This window comes from Capricornis sumatraensis, chromosome 4 (genome assembly GCF_032405125.1).
Source record: "Capricornis sumatraensis isolate serow.1 chromosome 4, serow.2, whole genome shotgun sequence".
In the NCBI taxonomy this organism is placed as follows: Eukaryota; Metazoa; Chordata; class Mammalia; order Artiodactyla; family Bovidae; genus Capricornis; species Capricornis sumatraensis.
Genome location: NC_091072.1, coordinates 133,221,558 through 133,239,191, shown reverse-complemented (window position 1 = coordinate 133,239,191; position 17,634 = coordinate 133,221,558). Strand labels below are relative to the sequence as shown.

Here is a 17,634-nt window from a genome sequence, read left to right as displayed (position 1 = left end):
CCCTCCTACGTAGGAGTCATAAGAGAAGCAGGTTTAATCTCCGGGTTGGGAGGATTCCCTGGAGGAGGGCATGGCAACTCACTCTAGTACTCTTATCTGGAGAATCCCATGGACAGAGGAGTCTGGCAGGCTAAAGCTATTTAATACTTTACTATTAAAACATAGGTTTCAAAAGTCTATTATTCTATAAAAGAAAGACTATACATTGTTGACATATAAAATAGGGATCATTTAATTACTGTCATTATTATATTGTCTTACAGCTCATGGGGCATTCAGAATGGGACCACAAACGAGGGCCACGAGGATCACAGGTAAGTTTCTTTTCCTTTTTTGCATTTTGTTGCTTAACACGTGGAGCCATGACTTTTCTGAAACTCAAGAAATAAGGACAGAGAAGAGGCACAGCAGTCATGCCATTTGTTTTTATTTTACTTAGCTGTAATTAAAGTCTGGTTTCAGATCCCAAGGGCAGATATCAGTATATTCCTCTGAAGAGCTTTCTAGTATCCCAGATTTGTTATGTTCGTGTTCCTCTCAATAGAGATTTTATATTCATCTCTTCTCTACAGAATTTATTTTGATCAGCAACCTGCTCTCTTGATTTTATTCACTTCATTTGATAATTTTTCTGTGTATTTCTTTTTGTCTCTATCTTCCTGGTTTTGGTTAAATATTTTGAAATATAATCACATTAAACCCTGAACTAATTACAGATTTTATCTCTAAATGAACTGTCTTCATCTTAGGGAAATAGAAAGATGAAAGGACCTATTATTTAGGAAAAGAAACAAATTATAAACCTTTCTATATTACCAGACTGTTCTCATTGTCTTACTTTATGTCTTAGGCAAGAAGAAATCTTCCATGACGCATTTATGCTTTCTAATGACCTAATTAGACAATGTGGATTTGTTTTGCTTTCATAATTGCTTTGCCTGACAGAATAAAGGCTGAATTTTACACTGAGAAAATTATCTTTCCTCCTAGGGTACTTTGTGAAGAAATAGAAAAATCAGTTTTCTCAGTTGTCTGCACTTACCTGACTGTAAACATGCCAAATAAAAGACAACACTAAAAATATGGTTAAGAGAAAGAGAATTGGATATGCAGTACTGCATATTAAAAATCATTTTGAAATATGAAATTCTCCCCAGAGTTTTACCAAGTTGACATGACCTGTGCTGTCATAAAGTTTTCATGGATAACAGCTTAATTTAGGTCACTGAGAAAGTACAACCAAGTCAGTCAGTTGTTTTTAGTGGCAAGGTTAATAGCTGTGTTTGCATTTTTGTCTGATATCAATTTGATGAGTAGATAATATAAATCAGTCCAATTAAATCAGCATTATCCAAAAGAATTTATGCCTCACTATACCTTACTTGTACTTCTCTATTTTCTCCAACAACTCGCCCTCTGTACCCATTTAATATTTTAAATCAGAATTTGCTGCCAGATTGGTAATGAATACATGGTAAATTATTTGTAATTCTAGATCTATCAAAGGTAAAGATGAGCACCAGCAAGAAACCCCAGGTTTCTGGGATAAGGGGGCTTCCCAGGCAACACAGTGATAGAGAATCCATCTGTCAATGCAGGAGATACAAGAGACATGGGTTTGATCCCCTGGCTCAGGAAAATCTCCTGGAGGAGAAAATGGCAACCCATTCCAGTATTCTTGCCTGAGATAGTCCATGGACAGGGGAGCCTGGCGGGCTACAGACCATGGGATCACAAACAGTCGGACATGACTTAGCAACTAAACAACAACAATAGAGTATACCTTTATCTCACCTTGATTCTCAACTCAGATAACAATTCTCAAAGTCAAAAGCAAAAACAGTACGTATACATATAACTGATTCAGACTGTTGTATGGCAAAAACCTACACAACATTGTAAAGCAATTATACTCCAATTAAAAAACAAATAAGTGTTTTAAAAAGCAAGAACACATACCCAAACATTAAAAAGATACCAATTACAACAGAATAGTTTATTTGGAAATTCAAGGTAAATTAAGCACAGAGTAAAATCTCTAATTCTAATTCCCCACCAGAGGGGGGAAATAAGACACTGTATTTATGTTTTAGATCATTGATCTCTTCTTATCTTGCTATTACTTCCTTGAACAATATGTCTAAAGCCTTTCAGCCATTTGAAGGGAATTGCTGACTGCATTTGAATACAGACCTCTAAGTATTTTAAAATACCACAAGGCCTCATTCAAATACCATCTCTTTAGGAAAAGATTTAGTTTAATTGAAGACAGATTTTTGACCACTTACTATGTGGATGGCACTGTGGTAGGTCTCAGTCTGAGGGAAAACCGAGTGACAAGTTTATTGTGTTCTGAGAGCTTACAAGGTATAGTTGGAAATAGAGCAATACTTGAGTAGATAATGTGCCTATAAGGCAGAGTGGTAGGTGTAAAATTAATTATATAAACAAAGTATGATTAGAGTTTAGGTGAGACAGATTGTTGATTTATGCCTAGTAGAAATGGGAAAAATGGTGTCTGAGGTGAGCCTTCAAGATTGTGTTACAAGATTTTAGAAGTGTAAAGAAGGAAAGGAAAAAGCCTGAGGAAAATGTCTGAACTGGCAGAGTGTGGGGTTGTTTGGATATGTGTGAACTTTCTTTATCACTGCTTTATAAAACCTGACTGGCTAGGGAGCGTTGCAGGAACCCCCGTGAAGGAATGATCCAGAGAATGTCATTTTTTATTGATTAGATGAGGAAGAAGTAAGGAGGGTCAGGAGTTTGAAATCCTGTACTTCACAGATGAGTGCCAGTAACCCAAGCCTGTTCACAGGGAAAATAATGAGGTTAGTGTTCACAATGTTGAGTGAGAAGCAAAGATGACAATCCCCAAAGGGAATTTCAGATGGATACTTGAGATGCTGTTCTGGGCTCTGTAGTCAGATGAAAGGGCTTCTCTGGTGGCTCAGCAGTAAAACATTTGCCTGCGATGCAGAAGTCCATCTACAATGCAGGAGACACAGGTTTGATCCCTGGGTCAGGAAGATCCCTGGGAGAAGGAAATGGCAACCCACTCCAGTATTCTTGCCTGGGAAATTCCATGGACAGAGGAGCTTGGAGAGCTCCAGTCCATGGGGTCACAAGAGTTGGATATGACTTAGTAACTGAACCACCACCACAGCCAGGTGAGAGCAGAAGATGTCAACTAAAGAGTACCAGACATACATATGATAATAGAGTTACATCAGGCAACAGATCCCAGAAGAAGAACATGAAAAGAGAAAAACAGAAGAAAGGCTGATTCTTGAGAGAGGCTCAGCATACGGGCTGAGAGGAGCCTGGGGAGGGAGTTAAAACATACACACAGACTCAGTGGAGACAGAGGAAGGAGAACTAATGCAGAATTGAAAGTAGTGAGCATGCTGACAAGCTACACTCAAAAGAGGGCTGAGGCCACAAACACAGGTTCAGGAAAATTTAAAAAAAAAAAAAAAACATGGGAAATGCAATTGAATGTAATGATGAGCAGGGCATTAGTGGCCTCTGAGAATGCACTTTCAGTCAAGCAGTGGTGGAAAGCAGAATACAGAAATTAAGAAGAGAATTAGTGTGAGGTGGGGCTTCCCTGGTGGCTCAATTGGTAAAGAATCTGCCTGCAGTGCAAGAGATCTAGGTTGGGTTGCTGCGTCAGGAAGATCCCTTGGAGAAGGGAATGGCTGCCCACTCCAGTATTCTCTCCTGGAGAATTCTATGGACAGAGGACCCTAGCAGACTACATACAGTCCATGGGGTCACAAAGAGTCAGACATGACTGAATGGCTAACACATTCACTTAACTTTCACTTTTTGGTGTGAGATATTGGAAAGATCTGTTGGAGGAGTTTAGTTTTAAAAGAAAAGTAGAATTAAGAAAGAGGTGAAAAATGACAAGGTCCCAGTGTATGGCAGTGAACTATATTCGATATCCTTTGATTAACCATAATGGTAAAGAATATAAAAAAGAATGTTGATGGTTTAGTTGCTAAGTCATGTCACACTCTTGAGACCCCATGGACCATTCAATATCCTGTGATTAACCATAATTGTAAAGAATATAAAAAAGAATGTATGTGTGTATAACTGAATCACTTTGCTGTAGAGCAGAGATTAATAAGAGATTAATACAACATTGTAAATCAGCTATACTTCAGTAAAAAAAGAAATAGCAATAGAAGTGAGGAAATTTTTTTTGTGCCAAGGTGAGATATATGTCTTAATAACTGTTAATGGCAAAGAGAATCAGTGTAGAGGAGAAAACACTGGAAGTTCTCAATAGTGACCTATTTAAGGACTGAGAAAACAGTGTAGTTCAGGAGAGGGAATGCACTTTCTCTCTAAGTGGTCCTTTGACACCCATTTATGTGTTTTTCTTACACTCCACCAGTCCCTACCCTGAACTCTTCCATTTACTCTAGTTCAGAAAAACTGACCATGTTCTTAAATGAATTATCAGACAGATCCACCAATAAGCACTAATGAAGAAGCTTTGGAAAGAAAGTAGAGAAATTTATACCAGAACAGGAGACAATAAATGGGGACAGGTAGTACAAAAATGAAATGTTGCTTACTCACTAAGTCATGTCTAAGTCTTGCAACCTCTGGGACTGTAACCCACCAGGTTCCTCTGTGCATGGAGTTTCCCGGGCAAGAATACTGGAGTGGGTTGCCAATTCCTTCTCTAGGGAACCTTCTGACCCAGGGATCAAACTCACATCTCCTGCATTGCATGCAGTTTCTTTTACCCCTGGGGCTTCCCTGGTGGCTCAGCTAATAAAGAAACTGCCTGCAGTGTGGGAGACCTGGGTTCAACCCCTGGTTTGGGAAGATTCCCTGGAGAAGGGAATGGCTACCCACTCCAGTACTCTTGCCTGGAGAATTCCATGGACAGAGAAGCCTAGTAAGCTACCGTCCATGGGGTCACAAAGATTCAGATGTGACTGAGTGACTTTCACTTTCTTTTACCACTGAGCCACCAGGGAAATAATGTGAGCCTGATGACTTCAGTTTTCTTGATAGAGAAAGAGCATATAAACGTAGGGATATTACAGTGGAAAACCTTGAATGGCAGAAAATATATGAAGTACATTTGTTTTAGATTTCCAAAAATGGGGACTGACTTGATGTGTGAGCATCAATAAATACCTGGTAGATAGCAGTGCGCTGTCACACATGTGAGGGGCAGCCTGCAAAACATATATTGGTGTTTTTCATGTAAAAACACCAATATATGTCTTGCACTGTTTTTAACCTTCAAGAAGTCAAAAACAAACTAAACAATTTTGGCCTTCAGGAAGGAAGTATATAGTTTTATCTAAAGTCGGTATTAGCTAGGAGGAAAAAAAAAATGATCAGCTCGTATTGAGAACATTCATCATGACCAGGATAAAGTTAAACTTCTGACTTTCCTCCTATATGCTTTCTAGACAGAAGTTTCCCTCAAATTTAATGTTGTCTTTCAAAATTATATATGTATTATCACAAATAATAAAGTGTACCTTTCATATAAAATTCCTATAGAACAGTGAATATCTTACTTCAAGTTAAATTCAGCTCTTAATTGTATATGACTCTTCAAACTCAGCAAGAATTTAATTAACATTTATTTATTTATTCTCAATAATTCTGTGACATAATTTGTCAGCTCGCTCACACATTCAGGCTGATGGTTTCTTCTTCCTTTTTTTTTTTTTTTTTTCCTTTTAGTATAAGCTCTCAAATACTAGATCATCCAAATTAGGGAAGATGCTAAATGATATATAAACTTCAGCAGCAGGCAGAACTCTTTTTCTGGCAGCATTCCCAGTAATACCAAATGAAGTCAGAGGATAAAATTCTCAGAAGGCAATTAAGTGTTTTTCTTGTTTTGTTTTCTCTTTGCTATAAATTCTTGAAGAAAAGCTTTTCAGCGGAAAGTTAAGAGAGAGAATAGAAAATTGTTCTCCTTTGAAAAGCTTACGAAAGGTAAGAGGGCATTGAAGGAACCAGTAGTTTCCTTGTTACTTAGCTAAGAGTCTTTGTGGGAAAAGATCACTTTGATTTGTGAATTGTACTAGGAATTTTAATGTACTGGGAATGTACTAGGAACATTTTAACATACTAAAAACCAGTGGGCCTGTATTTATCAATAGTTAGAGACTAGCAGGTTCTTTCGTCATTTAGTGCATTTTTGATACCTTAAACTATCAGTAGAGACAAACAGATTCTGTAGTCATTTAGTGTGTATGTCTGTGTGTACTATATATACACTAATAATATATATATTAGCAACCAAGCTTTATCAATTACACTTAAGACCACTTTTTGAAGACACAACTTATGTGTGATACGTTTAATCTTCAAATAATTGAGGTATATTTTTAGACATGAAATTCTGGTTTGTCTTTCTAAGTGATTGAATTATAGTATATACAACACAAGAAAATATTTGAATATTCTGGTGGGAAAAAAGGTAATAGGTAGCAATAGACTTTTAGTATACTTACAAAGAAATGGAAATATAATACACTACAATTTATGGGATATATTAGGTTGGCCAAAAAGTTTATTCAGGTTTTCTGTGACATCATAAAGTAAAACCCAAATGAATTTTTTTGGCCAACCCAATAGCAAAAGCAGTTCTAAGAAAGCAGTTTCTGGAAGTAAATACCTACCTCTATGAATAATTATATGCCAACAAGCTGAGCAACTTAGAAGTAATGGCTGAATTCCTAGGAGCACATCGTGTACAAAGACTGAACCAGGAAGAAACAGAAAATCTGAACAGACCAATAATTTAAAACCTTCCAACAAAGAAAAACCAAGGCCAGAAAGTTTCACGGGTGAATTCTGCTAAACATCAGCACCAATTTCTGCCAATCCTTTTCAAAGTCTTGCAAAGAATGGAAGAGGTGGGAATACTTCTGAACTCATTTTATGATGCCGGCGTTATGTTGATACCAAAACCAGAAAAGGACATGAGAAGAGAAGTGTAAGTCATTACCCTTGTAAACATAGGTGCAACAGTCCTTAATAAAATATTAGTAAACTGAATTCAACAATACATTAAAATGATGATACACCATGATCAAGTAGAATTTATTCCAGGGAAGCAAGGATAGTTCAACATCTGCAGATCAGTCAGAGTGACATACCACATTAACAGAATAGAGAATAAGATTCTTATGATCATCTCAATAAATGCAGAAAAGCAATTGACAAAATTCAACATCCGTTTATGATGTATACAAAAAGCCCTCTCAACAGTGTGGTTATAGGGGTAACACCCCTCAATACCCTAAAGGCCGTATGTGACAACCAGAGTTGACATCTCACCGCATCAGCTTTTCCTCTAAGAACAGGAGCATGACAAGGATCCCCGCTCTCTCCTCCTTTGTTCAACATAGTATGGAAAGTCCTAGCCAGAGCAATTAAGCAAGAAAATAAATAAAAGACATCCAAATTCGAAAGGAAGAAGTAAAATTATCACTATATACAGATGACATGATATCGGATCTAGAAAACTGACGTGATATCAGATCTAAAAATGAAGTGAAGTCGCTCAGTCGTGTCCGACTCTTTACTACCGCATGGACTGTAGCCCACCAGGCTCCTCCATCCATGGAATTTTCTAGGCAAGAGTACTGGAGTGGGTTGTGATTTCCTTTTCCAGGGGATCTTCCTGACCCAGGGATCGAACCCAGGTCTCCCGGATTGTGGGCAGACACTTTACCATCTGAGCCACCAGGGAATCAACCAGAAAACCCTAAAGACCTCATCAAAAAGCTGTTAGGACTAACAAACAAATTCACTGACGTTTCAAAATATAAAATGAATACCAAAAATTCTGTTGTTTCTTTACAATAATAAAGTATCAGAAATAAAAATAAAGAAAGCATTTCCACTGACAACGCATCAAAAATTACAAAATACCTAAAATAAATTTAACCAAGGAGGTGAAAGAACTGTGTATAGATAATTATAAGATATTAATTAAAGCAATTGAAGAAGACACAAAGAAATGGAAAGATATTCTGTGCTCGTGAATTAGAAGAATTAGTATTGTTAAAATGTTCATAATATCCAAATCAATCTACGTATTTAAAGCTGCTGCTAAGTCACTTCAGTCGTGTCCGACTCTGTGACCCCATAGATGGCAGCCCGTCAGGCTCCCTGTCCCTGGTATTCTTCAGGCAAGAACTCTGGAGTGGGTTGCCATTTCTTTCTTCAATGCATGAAAGTGAAAAGTGAAAGTGAAGTTGCTCAGTCATGCCCAACTCTTAGCAACCCCATGGACTGCAGCCTACCAGGCTCCTCTGTCCATGGGATTTTCCAGGCAAGAGTACTGGAGTGGGGTGCATTGCCTTGTCCCATATTCATGCAATCCCTATCAAAATTCCAGTGGTATTTTTCAGAGAATATAATAGATATTCCTAAAATTTGTATGTAACTAAAATATTTCAAATAGCCAAGCAATCTTGAGGAAGAAGAATAAAGCTTAGTATATCACACTCCCTTATTTCAAACTATATTACAGAGATGTAGTAATCAAAGGGCTTCTCTGATGGCTCAGAGGTAAGGAATCTGCCTGCAATGCAGGAGCCATATGAGACACAGATTCAATCACATGTTGGGATGATTCCCTGGAGGAGAGCATGGCAACCCTCTCCAGTATTCCTGCCTGGAGAATCCTGTGGACAGAGGAGCCTAGCAGACTACAGTTCATGGGGTCGCAAAGAGTCAGACACTACTGAAGTGACTTAGCAGGCATAGTAATCAAACCACTGTATTACATTAAAACAGACACACAAATCAATGGAACAGAGTAGAGAGCCCAGAAATATAAACCCTCACATATATTTATGACAAAGTAGGCCAGAATATACAAAGAGGATAGAACAGTCTCCTTAATAAATGGTATTGAGAAAATTGAAGAACCACACACAAACAAATAAAACTGGACCACTGTCTTACACAACATACACACGTTGATTTAAAATGGATTAAAGACTTGAAGGTAAGACCAGAAGCCATAAAACTGTAGAAGATAAGTAGCAACCTCCTTGATTTAGATTGTGGTAATGATTTTTTTAACACCCAATGCAAAAGCAATAAAAGCAGAAATAAACAAGCAGTACTATATCAAGCTAAAAATTTTCCTCACAGCAAAAGAAATCATAAACAAAATGAAAAGGCAGCCTACTGAATAGGGGAAAATATTTACAAATCATGTATCTAATAAATGGCTAGTATCCAAAATATATAAAGAGCTTATACAACACAATAGCAAGACAAAAACAATTTGATTTTAAAATGTGTAGAATATTTGGATCGTCATTTTTTCCAAAGAAGTTATACATATGCCCAATAGGTACATGAAAAGATGCTCAACATCACTAATCCTCAGGGAAATGTAAATCAAAACCACACTGAATTATCACCTGTTAGAATTACGTATCAAAAAAAGACAACAAGCAAATGCTGGCAAGATGTAGAGTAAAGAAAACCTTTGTACACTGTTGATGGAAATGTAAATGAGTGCAACCACTACGGAAGACAGTGGGTTTTCCACAAATTAAAAACATAACCATCAAATTCCACTTCTAGGTGTTTATTCAAAGAGAATGAAAACACTTATTGAAAAAGATATATGCACCCCCGTGTTCACTGCAGCATTATTTTCCATAGCCAGGAAGTGTCTCTTAGTGGATGAATGGATAAAGATGTAGTATATATACACAATGGAACATTTCTCAGTCATAAAAAAGAATGAAATCTTGTCATTTGTGACAACATGAATGGACCCTGAAGGCACTAAACTAAGTGAAATAAGTCAAACATAACAAATACCATAGGAGCTCTCTTATATGAGGAATTAAAAAAAAAATTCATAGATACAAGGGACAGACTGATGACTGCAAGGAATGGGAAGTGTGAGAAATGAGTGAACTCTTTTTTCTAAATTTTTTTAGTTTCAATAAATTGATATCAATTTTTTTTAATTAAAAGTTATCTGTATCCTCTTTGGTAGCATGACTTTAATTATCTGTCACATACTAGAAGCTCCAAACTCTAAAGCTTCTAAATTAAGAAACTTCTAGGAGTATTTTTGGAGGAGGCACTGGTGACCCACTCCAGTACTCTTGCCTGGAAAATTCCATGGACGGAGGAGCCTGGTGGGCTGCAGTCCATGGGGTCGCGAAGAGTCAGACACAACTGAGCAACTTCACTTTAACTTTTCACTTGCATGCATCGGAGAAGGAAATGGCAACCCACTCCAGTGTTCTTGACTGGAGAATCCCAGGGACGGGAGCCTGGTGGGCTGCCATCTATGGGGTCGCTCAAAGTCGGACACGACTGACGTGACTTAGCAGCAGCAGCAGCAGGAGTATTTTACATCTCAAGGATGAATTTTGATTGGAAGTTATTATTATTCAGTATCTTGTCTACTTGGGTATTCAGGAGAATGGATCTGTTAATAATAGCTACTAAAGATGGTGAACATAAGTATTTGCATTTTCGTGAATCTAATGTGGTAATAGACCGTTTCTTTCTCAGTTAAATCATTTTTTTTTTAATAGGAGAGTATAAAGAGTAATTTAAATGCCTTCTAGGCATACCTGGAATAATGTTATATAAATTTATTACTATTAATTCCATATAACACATTTTAGAAAGACTGCCTTCCAGATTTCCCTATAATTTATTCCAGGAGATTAGTATGAGCAGACTGGGAGTTCATTATTACATCACCCAAATGCCTGATGTGTTACCAAGGATAATTCATGCCCTGATGAAGCTGGCTGCCCATGTTAGTTTTTTGTGTTTTTTTTTTTTTTTCCCAAACATAGTGTTTTTTTAATTTGCATTTCCTTCTCCTTTTTTTCACTTTTCCATTTATTAATCTAATAACTATTGCCACTGGTTTAGAAATTGTTCCAATAATAATTTTATTTTTTGGTTACCCTTCAAGAAAAGTTTTTGCTTTTATTGTTGTGTTGTGAAATTCGTTTGAATTTTGTTTATATAGACAGAATCACACGCCAAATATTTGTCTAGGCCCTATGCATGTTAGGACTGGCCTTGTCATCGTGCCCATGAGTGGCAGGGGAGGACCTGCTTGTTTAATATTTGTTGAACGACCCTTGTATCTTGAAGACTGCACATCATGTGCATGTCACATGCGTTGCCTTATGCTTGTTTTTGTTAAATCAAAACTTTCTGGTATATTATATGAGATACAGATGAGTTTTTCACACTTATCCATTAAATCCTCCTCTAGATATTTTAAGTTTTACACCAGTAGATTATATTAACGCATATATACGGGATTTAGAAAGACGGGAATGATGACCGTATATGCAAGACGGTGAAAGAGACCCAGATGTAAAGAACAGACTTTTGTCTGGACTATGTGGGAGAAGACAAAGGTGGGACGATTTGAGAGAATAGCACTGAAGCATGTATATTACCATATATAAAATAGATGACCAATCCAAGTTCGATGAATGAAGAAGGGCACTCAAAGCTGGTGCTCTGGGACAACCCAGATGGATGGAATGGGGAGGAAGGTGGATGGGGGTTCAGGATGGGGAGACACACGTGCACCTGTGGCTGAATTCATGTCAATGTATGGCAAAAACCCCCACAATATTATAAAGTAATTAGCTAAGAGTCAGACACGACTGAGCGACTTGACTTTCACTTTTCATTTTCATGCATTGGAGAAGGAAATGGCCACCTACTCCAGTGTTCTTGCCTGGAAAATCCCAGGGATGGGGGAGCCTGGTGGGCTGCTGTCTATGGGGTCGCACAGGGTCGGACACAACTGAAGTAACTTAGCAGCAGCAGCAGCCTCCAATTAAACTAAATTAATTTTAAAAATTTTACCCAAGAATAAGATTTACACTGTTGGATAGTGTAAACTGTTGGATAGTTTTACCTCAACCCTCATTCTGTGAAATTGCTTTTATCTAGTTATTTAGTGTTATGTCTTTAAGTTGCATTGAGAAACTTTGTAAGACAGTCTTAGAAAATCTGTCCTGCTTAGGGTATTTTTGGAAATGTCCACAATATCCTCGGTGTCAAAAGGATGTAGAGCCATTTTTGTTTAGAGAAGGGAAAGTGTTGTTTCTCTTTAACAACCAAATCCAGCAGTGGCAAACCCCCTACCCTCCAACTGATACAAGGAAAAATGCTTCCAGGCATTATCAGGTGTTCTTGGGAGGCAAAATTACTTCCGATTCAGAACTGTTGAGATTATGGCATAATCTCTTTGCCATGTATATGGAAGAGAATATTAGTAAATAGATATTTACTGATTAGTTTCAACATGTCTTATAGAAAAATGAGAAGATGCTTCTTAATTATATATGCTTTCAAGCTTTCCAGCTTCTTTTTCTTTAATTGGAGTTGATTTACAGTGTTGTGTTAATTACTACTATATGGCAAAGTGATTCAGTTATACATACATATATATATACACATCTTTGTTATGTTCTCTTCCATTATGATTTATCATAGGATATTAGATATAGTTCTCTGTGCTACAGTAGCATTTTGTTGTTTATCCATTCTGTATATAAAAGCTTACATCTACTAACCCTAAACTTCCCAGGTTCCATATTTAAGTCTACTAAACATTAATTTTAAAGATCATAATCATTTCATAGTGAGGTATTACTCAGAAGAATCATGTCCTAGAAAATTAGGAGGAAAAATGCCTTCTTTCCACTTAAGCATTCAAGTGTCAGCGGAGCAGCCTGGGAGGGCATGACTGTCTAGGCAGTGGGTTGTGCAGAGCATGTGTTTCTGCTCAACAGATGGATGACCTTGAATAGGTCACTCTTTATTAAAGTGCTGGTCTCTCTCAATGGACCTCAATGAACAGGAATCAAACAAGTCAAAAGAAATAAAAGGGAAAATTGCCACTGGCATTTATGCTTTTTCCTCCCATGTTTGTAGATCAGTGGACATGTTGTTTAATGCTTATCGAATGACCCTCTTATCTTGAGGACTGTGAACATCATTCACACGTCACTTGCACTGCCTTATGCTTATTTTTGCCAAATCAGAAACTTCTGGTACATTATATGAAACAAAACAAATGAAGTAAGCAACTGTAGATGAGAGCTGTTTATCTGCTGGCACTGTGAACAGCTTAATCAACAGACAAATTTACTGAATTATGAAAGCAAACTTTGAAAGAGATTAAATAGTACCTAACGCTGTAAGCCACAGTGTTTTCAGTTGTTGTTATATAGTGAATTTTTTAGATATCTTGGTGTAAACATTTAGAAAATTCATTAATTAATGCATGCATTTTTGCATGTGAGTTCATCCAAACTAAATATAGACATTTTAGAAACTAATCTTGGATCTCTCAAGTTTTGCCTTCCATTTGCTATACTACTGGAAGAAAGATATGGAGATTTGAAAACTGTCCATTTTATCTTTGAATTGTAGTGCCTCACAAAGGGAAATCATTTTATTTCATGATGGGGAATTTTATGCAATCTCTGACATAGACTAAGATCTTGTTCTTTACTGATTATGAAAACATACTCGAAAAGGAAAGTTTAAGGGGAAGATTTTTAAATTTTTGTTCTACTTTTTACATAAAACCAGTGAAAAAAGACTGAATATCGTTAGATTTTTCATAGGAGACAGAAACCTAAGACTGGTATATATTGCCTAGAGCAAACCAGGTAGAACAGGAAGTAAAGCTGAGTGAGGTGAGGATGGTCAAATGACAGTTGGAAGGTCAGTTAACTAGAAAGGGTGAATTAAGGCAACCCAAATAGGAAATAGTTGTGGGAAATAGTTGATCTTTTAAGGTGAATATGCACATCTAGTATTTAGTATACAAATAAAAAGGAAAAAGTTCAGATTTTACAGTATCTTCCTGGTGCAATTTATAGAAACTTGAAGAAAATGAATGTCTTCACTTAATTTCTTAGTAGTAGCACATATCCAAGTTGTTTGTAAAAATGTGTATTTCTATACATAACAGTCTTAGTCATGGCGTCGGAATTTTTCCTTGCTTTCATTCTAACAACAAACTAAAAGGTTATTCAATAACATTCCTCATCTGAATTTATAATGTCTATAATGTCATCAAAAAAACTTGTTTTGTTTTTTTTTTTACAGAATTTTATACTGGAGAATGCAGGTTACATGACTTTCCCCATTAGCCTTAAATGATTGTTGTACTTTGTATAAAATGCACCCATTAGACAAAATAAAGTAAATCCAAGGAACTGGTATTAATAGTTACAAAGCAAAGTCTTGAAATAACATAAGAGATGTTCATGAACTGCAATTATCTCAAAAGTCACAAACATGAAGTTTTTTGTCATGTTTGATTTTCCAGATCATTGTGGGTATTTTTGTTTGTTTTTTGTTTTGATTTTTGCTTTGTTTTGTTTTTGCTTTTGTGGTGCTGCTTTGTGCAATGACCAATTCCTGGAAAACTCTGAGTGCTATAAGTTCAAGTTTATTCTTATTGGAAATCTGCAGGTTATCAGATTTGAATCAAAATAGTTTGTTTGCTGAATTCTGTGGCCTGATGGTTAAATACTTCTGGTGACAATTCACACTTGGATTTCTACAACTGTTTCCATTTTAGAGTTCTATAATGATGTTCTTTTCTTTTCAAGTCGTTTTAACTGTAAGACTACAGAAAGCTGTTTATACTGTGTCTGTGATACATACTTTGAAAAGCAGTTAGAAAAAAAGTAGGAGAAGGAAAAAATAAAGAGAAGGCAATTGTGGCTGAGACCAACAGATGGAGTAGAAATTTCTAAAGTAAACCAATGTGATCAGTCAGAAAGATAAAGAAGTGCAAACAGATGTAAAAGCTCTCGTTTCCAAAGGATTGTACGCACAGAGGAATGGAAAGAAATTGTATATCAAATATGATATAAAGAGACCCAAGGGAACCAGGATTAGTAAATAGAGAAAAGACCATTTCATAAAGCAAGATAAGAATGTGACTTTGCAACCGTGTTGAGAAGGTTAGAAACATACATAAAGGTCCTTTGATTTTGATCATGATTTGGGAGTTTGACAGTTCTCTGGTTCTTAAAAAATGTGACAGTATGATGCATGTTTATTACATTTTTAGGCCTTTATATGACTTTTTATAAAAATATTCCAATGTACCAAGTATGCTTATGAAATCTAATCCTAGGACAATTTTGTTTTCTTCTTGATAAGTGCTTTATGGATATTATTAGCTGCTTTAAAACAATAACTATTTTTATCTAGAGTGAATTTCTGCCAAATACTAAGAAGGAAAAATAGGAATATAAGTAATACTTCTGACTTCCCAGTGTTTAACAGAAATTCTTTTTACCATTTTATGTTGATGATCATGAAAATTTTGATTGGTAGATGCAATATAGGAAGTGAACCATTTTCCCAGAATGAACAGGGTATCATTTAATTATGTGCATAACTAAAACATGTGAGATGCTGTGTTGCATTAAATATCAAAGTGGATTGCCATTTCCTTCTACAAAATATCAAATAGTTGAAGCCTTTCTTTTATATTATAAAATATTTCAAGCATGCAGCAAAGTACAGTGAACAATGTACAGAAACCATATTCCCATGCATTTAAATCTATAATGTTATCTAAAGAAGATATTATTATTTCTTTTTTCAATCCTGCTTTGGATTAGTAACAGTCTGTATTGTAATAATAAGAAATGAAAAAAAAAAGCACAAATACTTTTTAAGGAAATTTCAGTTTGGTATGAATATTTATCATGTGAAGTTAAAATAATGCATTTTCCTCCCCTGTCTTTTTCCATAAACAAAAGCCACAGTGCCAAAACCAAAACATAAGAAATAGTAAAATTATATATTTTTATTCTTTTCGAACAGAAATAGCAATGCAAGTTCAGTTTGTTCCATTGGATTTAAGCCAAAAAAATGGCAAAAAATAGTGAAAAGCCTGGTCAGATCATGTGTCATAAGTTTCTATTAAAGGCCTTATATAAATTTCAGATCTCTGTGCTCCCTGAGACAAGATCACTATTGCATTTAAAAAGTCCATGTTATGAAAAAAAAGGGAGAAGGGGGAGAGGAGGGAGGAGACACCCTGACTTTGAACACTATATATGTATACACAGATAGACACGATTCTAAATATTTAATTGATAGATGATTTCTTAGAAATATTCTTATTATACCTTTTCATCATTTATATACTTTTTCTCATTACTAGATTTATATTTAGACAAATTTATTTCATAGTATTTGTGTGGGAATTTACAGAATATGGAAAGTATTAGGGTATGAGAAAGAGTTAAAGACTATGGGAAGAAATATGGCAAGATTAGTTTTTCAGGAAGACAAGATGCATTTTAGTTTTCAGAGTATATTGATAAAAATGTAATCAAGTATTATCTATTTTAATATCATTTTCTAGTATCTGACCACTGTATTGGACTTCCTGGTGGCTCAGACAGTAAAGAAATCTGCCTGCAATGTGGGAGACCTAGATTTGATCCCTGGGTTGGGAAAATCCCCTAGAGAAGGGAATGGCTACCCACTCTAGTATTCTTGCCTAGAGAATTCCATGGGGCTGGAAAGAGTCAGACATGACTGAGAAACTAACACTACTTTTTTTTTTTACTACCTTATTTAAATAAATATGTATCTAAAAATATGTTAACATATTAATAAATACCTAAGTATAGTCATAGGCATTCCCTGTATTAAAAATAAAATAATTATATATTTGGAGATATTAAGAAAAGAATATAAGAAATTTTATTAATATTAAATATTCTATTCCAGATAGATTCACTTTCTTGACCAGACTTAAGTTTCTTAAAATTATCACTGTATTGGGTCACCAGTTTAACTTCTTAAAATTAACCTCCTGTACAAAAACTATAAAATTGGAAACTGATGTTATTATCTGTTGACACAATGTATTCTAAAAGTGTTACTTTCAATACATTTCCATTAATATTTAATGGTTATTTTAGCAGCTTAAAAGATGAATATATCCTATACAGTTTTTTAAAATATAAATGTATTTATTTTAATTGGAGGTTAATTACTTTACAATATTGTATTGGTTTGCCATACATCAACATGTATCTACCACAGGTATACAAGTGTTCTCCATCCTGAACCCCTCTCCCTCTTCCCTCCCCTACCATCCCTCTGGGAAACATGTATAATATAATATATGAAATGAGTCGCCAGTCCAGCTTCAATGCATGATACTGGATGGTTGGGGCTGGTGCAGTGAGATGACCCTATACAACTTTATTTTAAAGCTTATTTAATCATTTATATGGAGTTAGGGTAACAGATTGTACTGAGTTTTTCTGTCTTACACCCAAATGAACTTTTTGGTCAATTTAGTGTATTCATCTTTTCTACATTTGATCACAGTAGAATCAAAAATTAAAATAAGTATTGTAAAACATCCTAAAGCAACACTCGATTTTCAAATTTTTTTCAATGATTAATATAGACCAAAGAATACATTTACATTTTGGCATTAAAAAATGGGATATGTAGCTAATGTATGAATAACTTGATGAGGGTATAGAATATATTCTTATTAAGCTCCAAAACATTTTACCCATAAATTTTAATAAAATTCCAGTATGG

At 35.6% G+C, this 17,634-nt stretch overlaps 1 protein-coding gene across 1 annotated transcript in view; it reads left to right on the top strand.

The window, feature by feature from the left end:
• Positions 1-263: 263 nt before the first annotated feature.
• Positions 264-17,634, top strand: part of PDE3A (phosphodiesterase 3A) — a 141,861-nt gene continuing 124,490 nt past the window's right edge. The window contains exon 1 of the mRNA XM_068970313.1: positions 264-314. Within this exon, the coding sequence (XP_068826414.1) occupies positions 267-314 (48 nt within the window). The 5' untranslated portion in view covers positions 264-266. The remainder of the gene's footprint in view (positions 315-17,634) is intronic.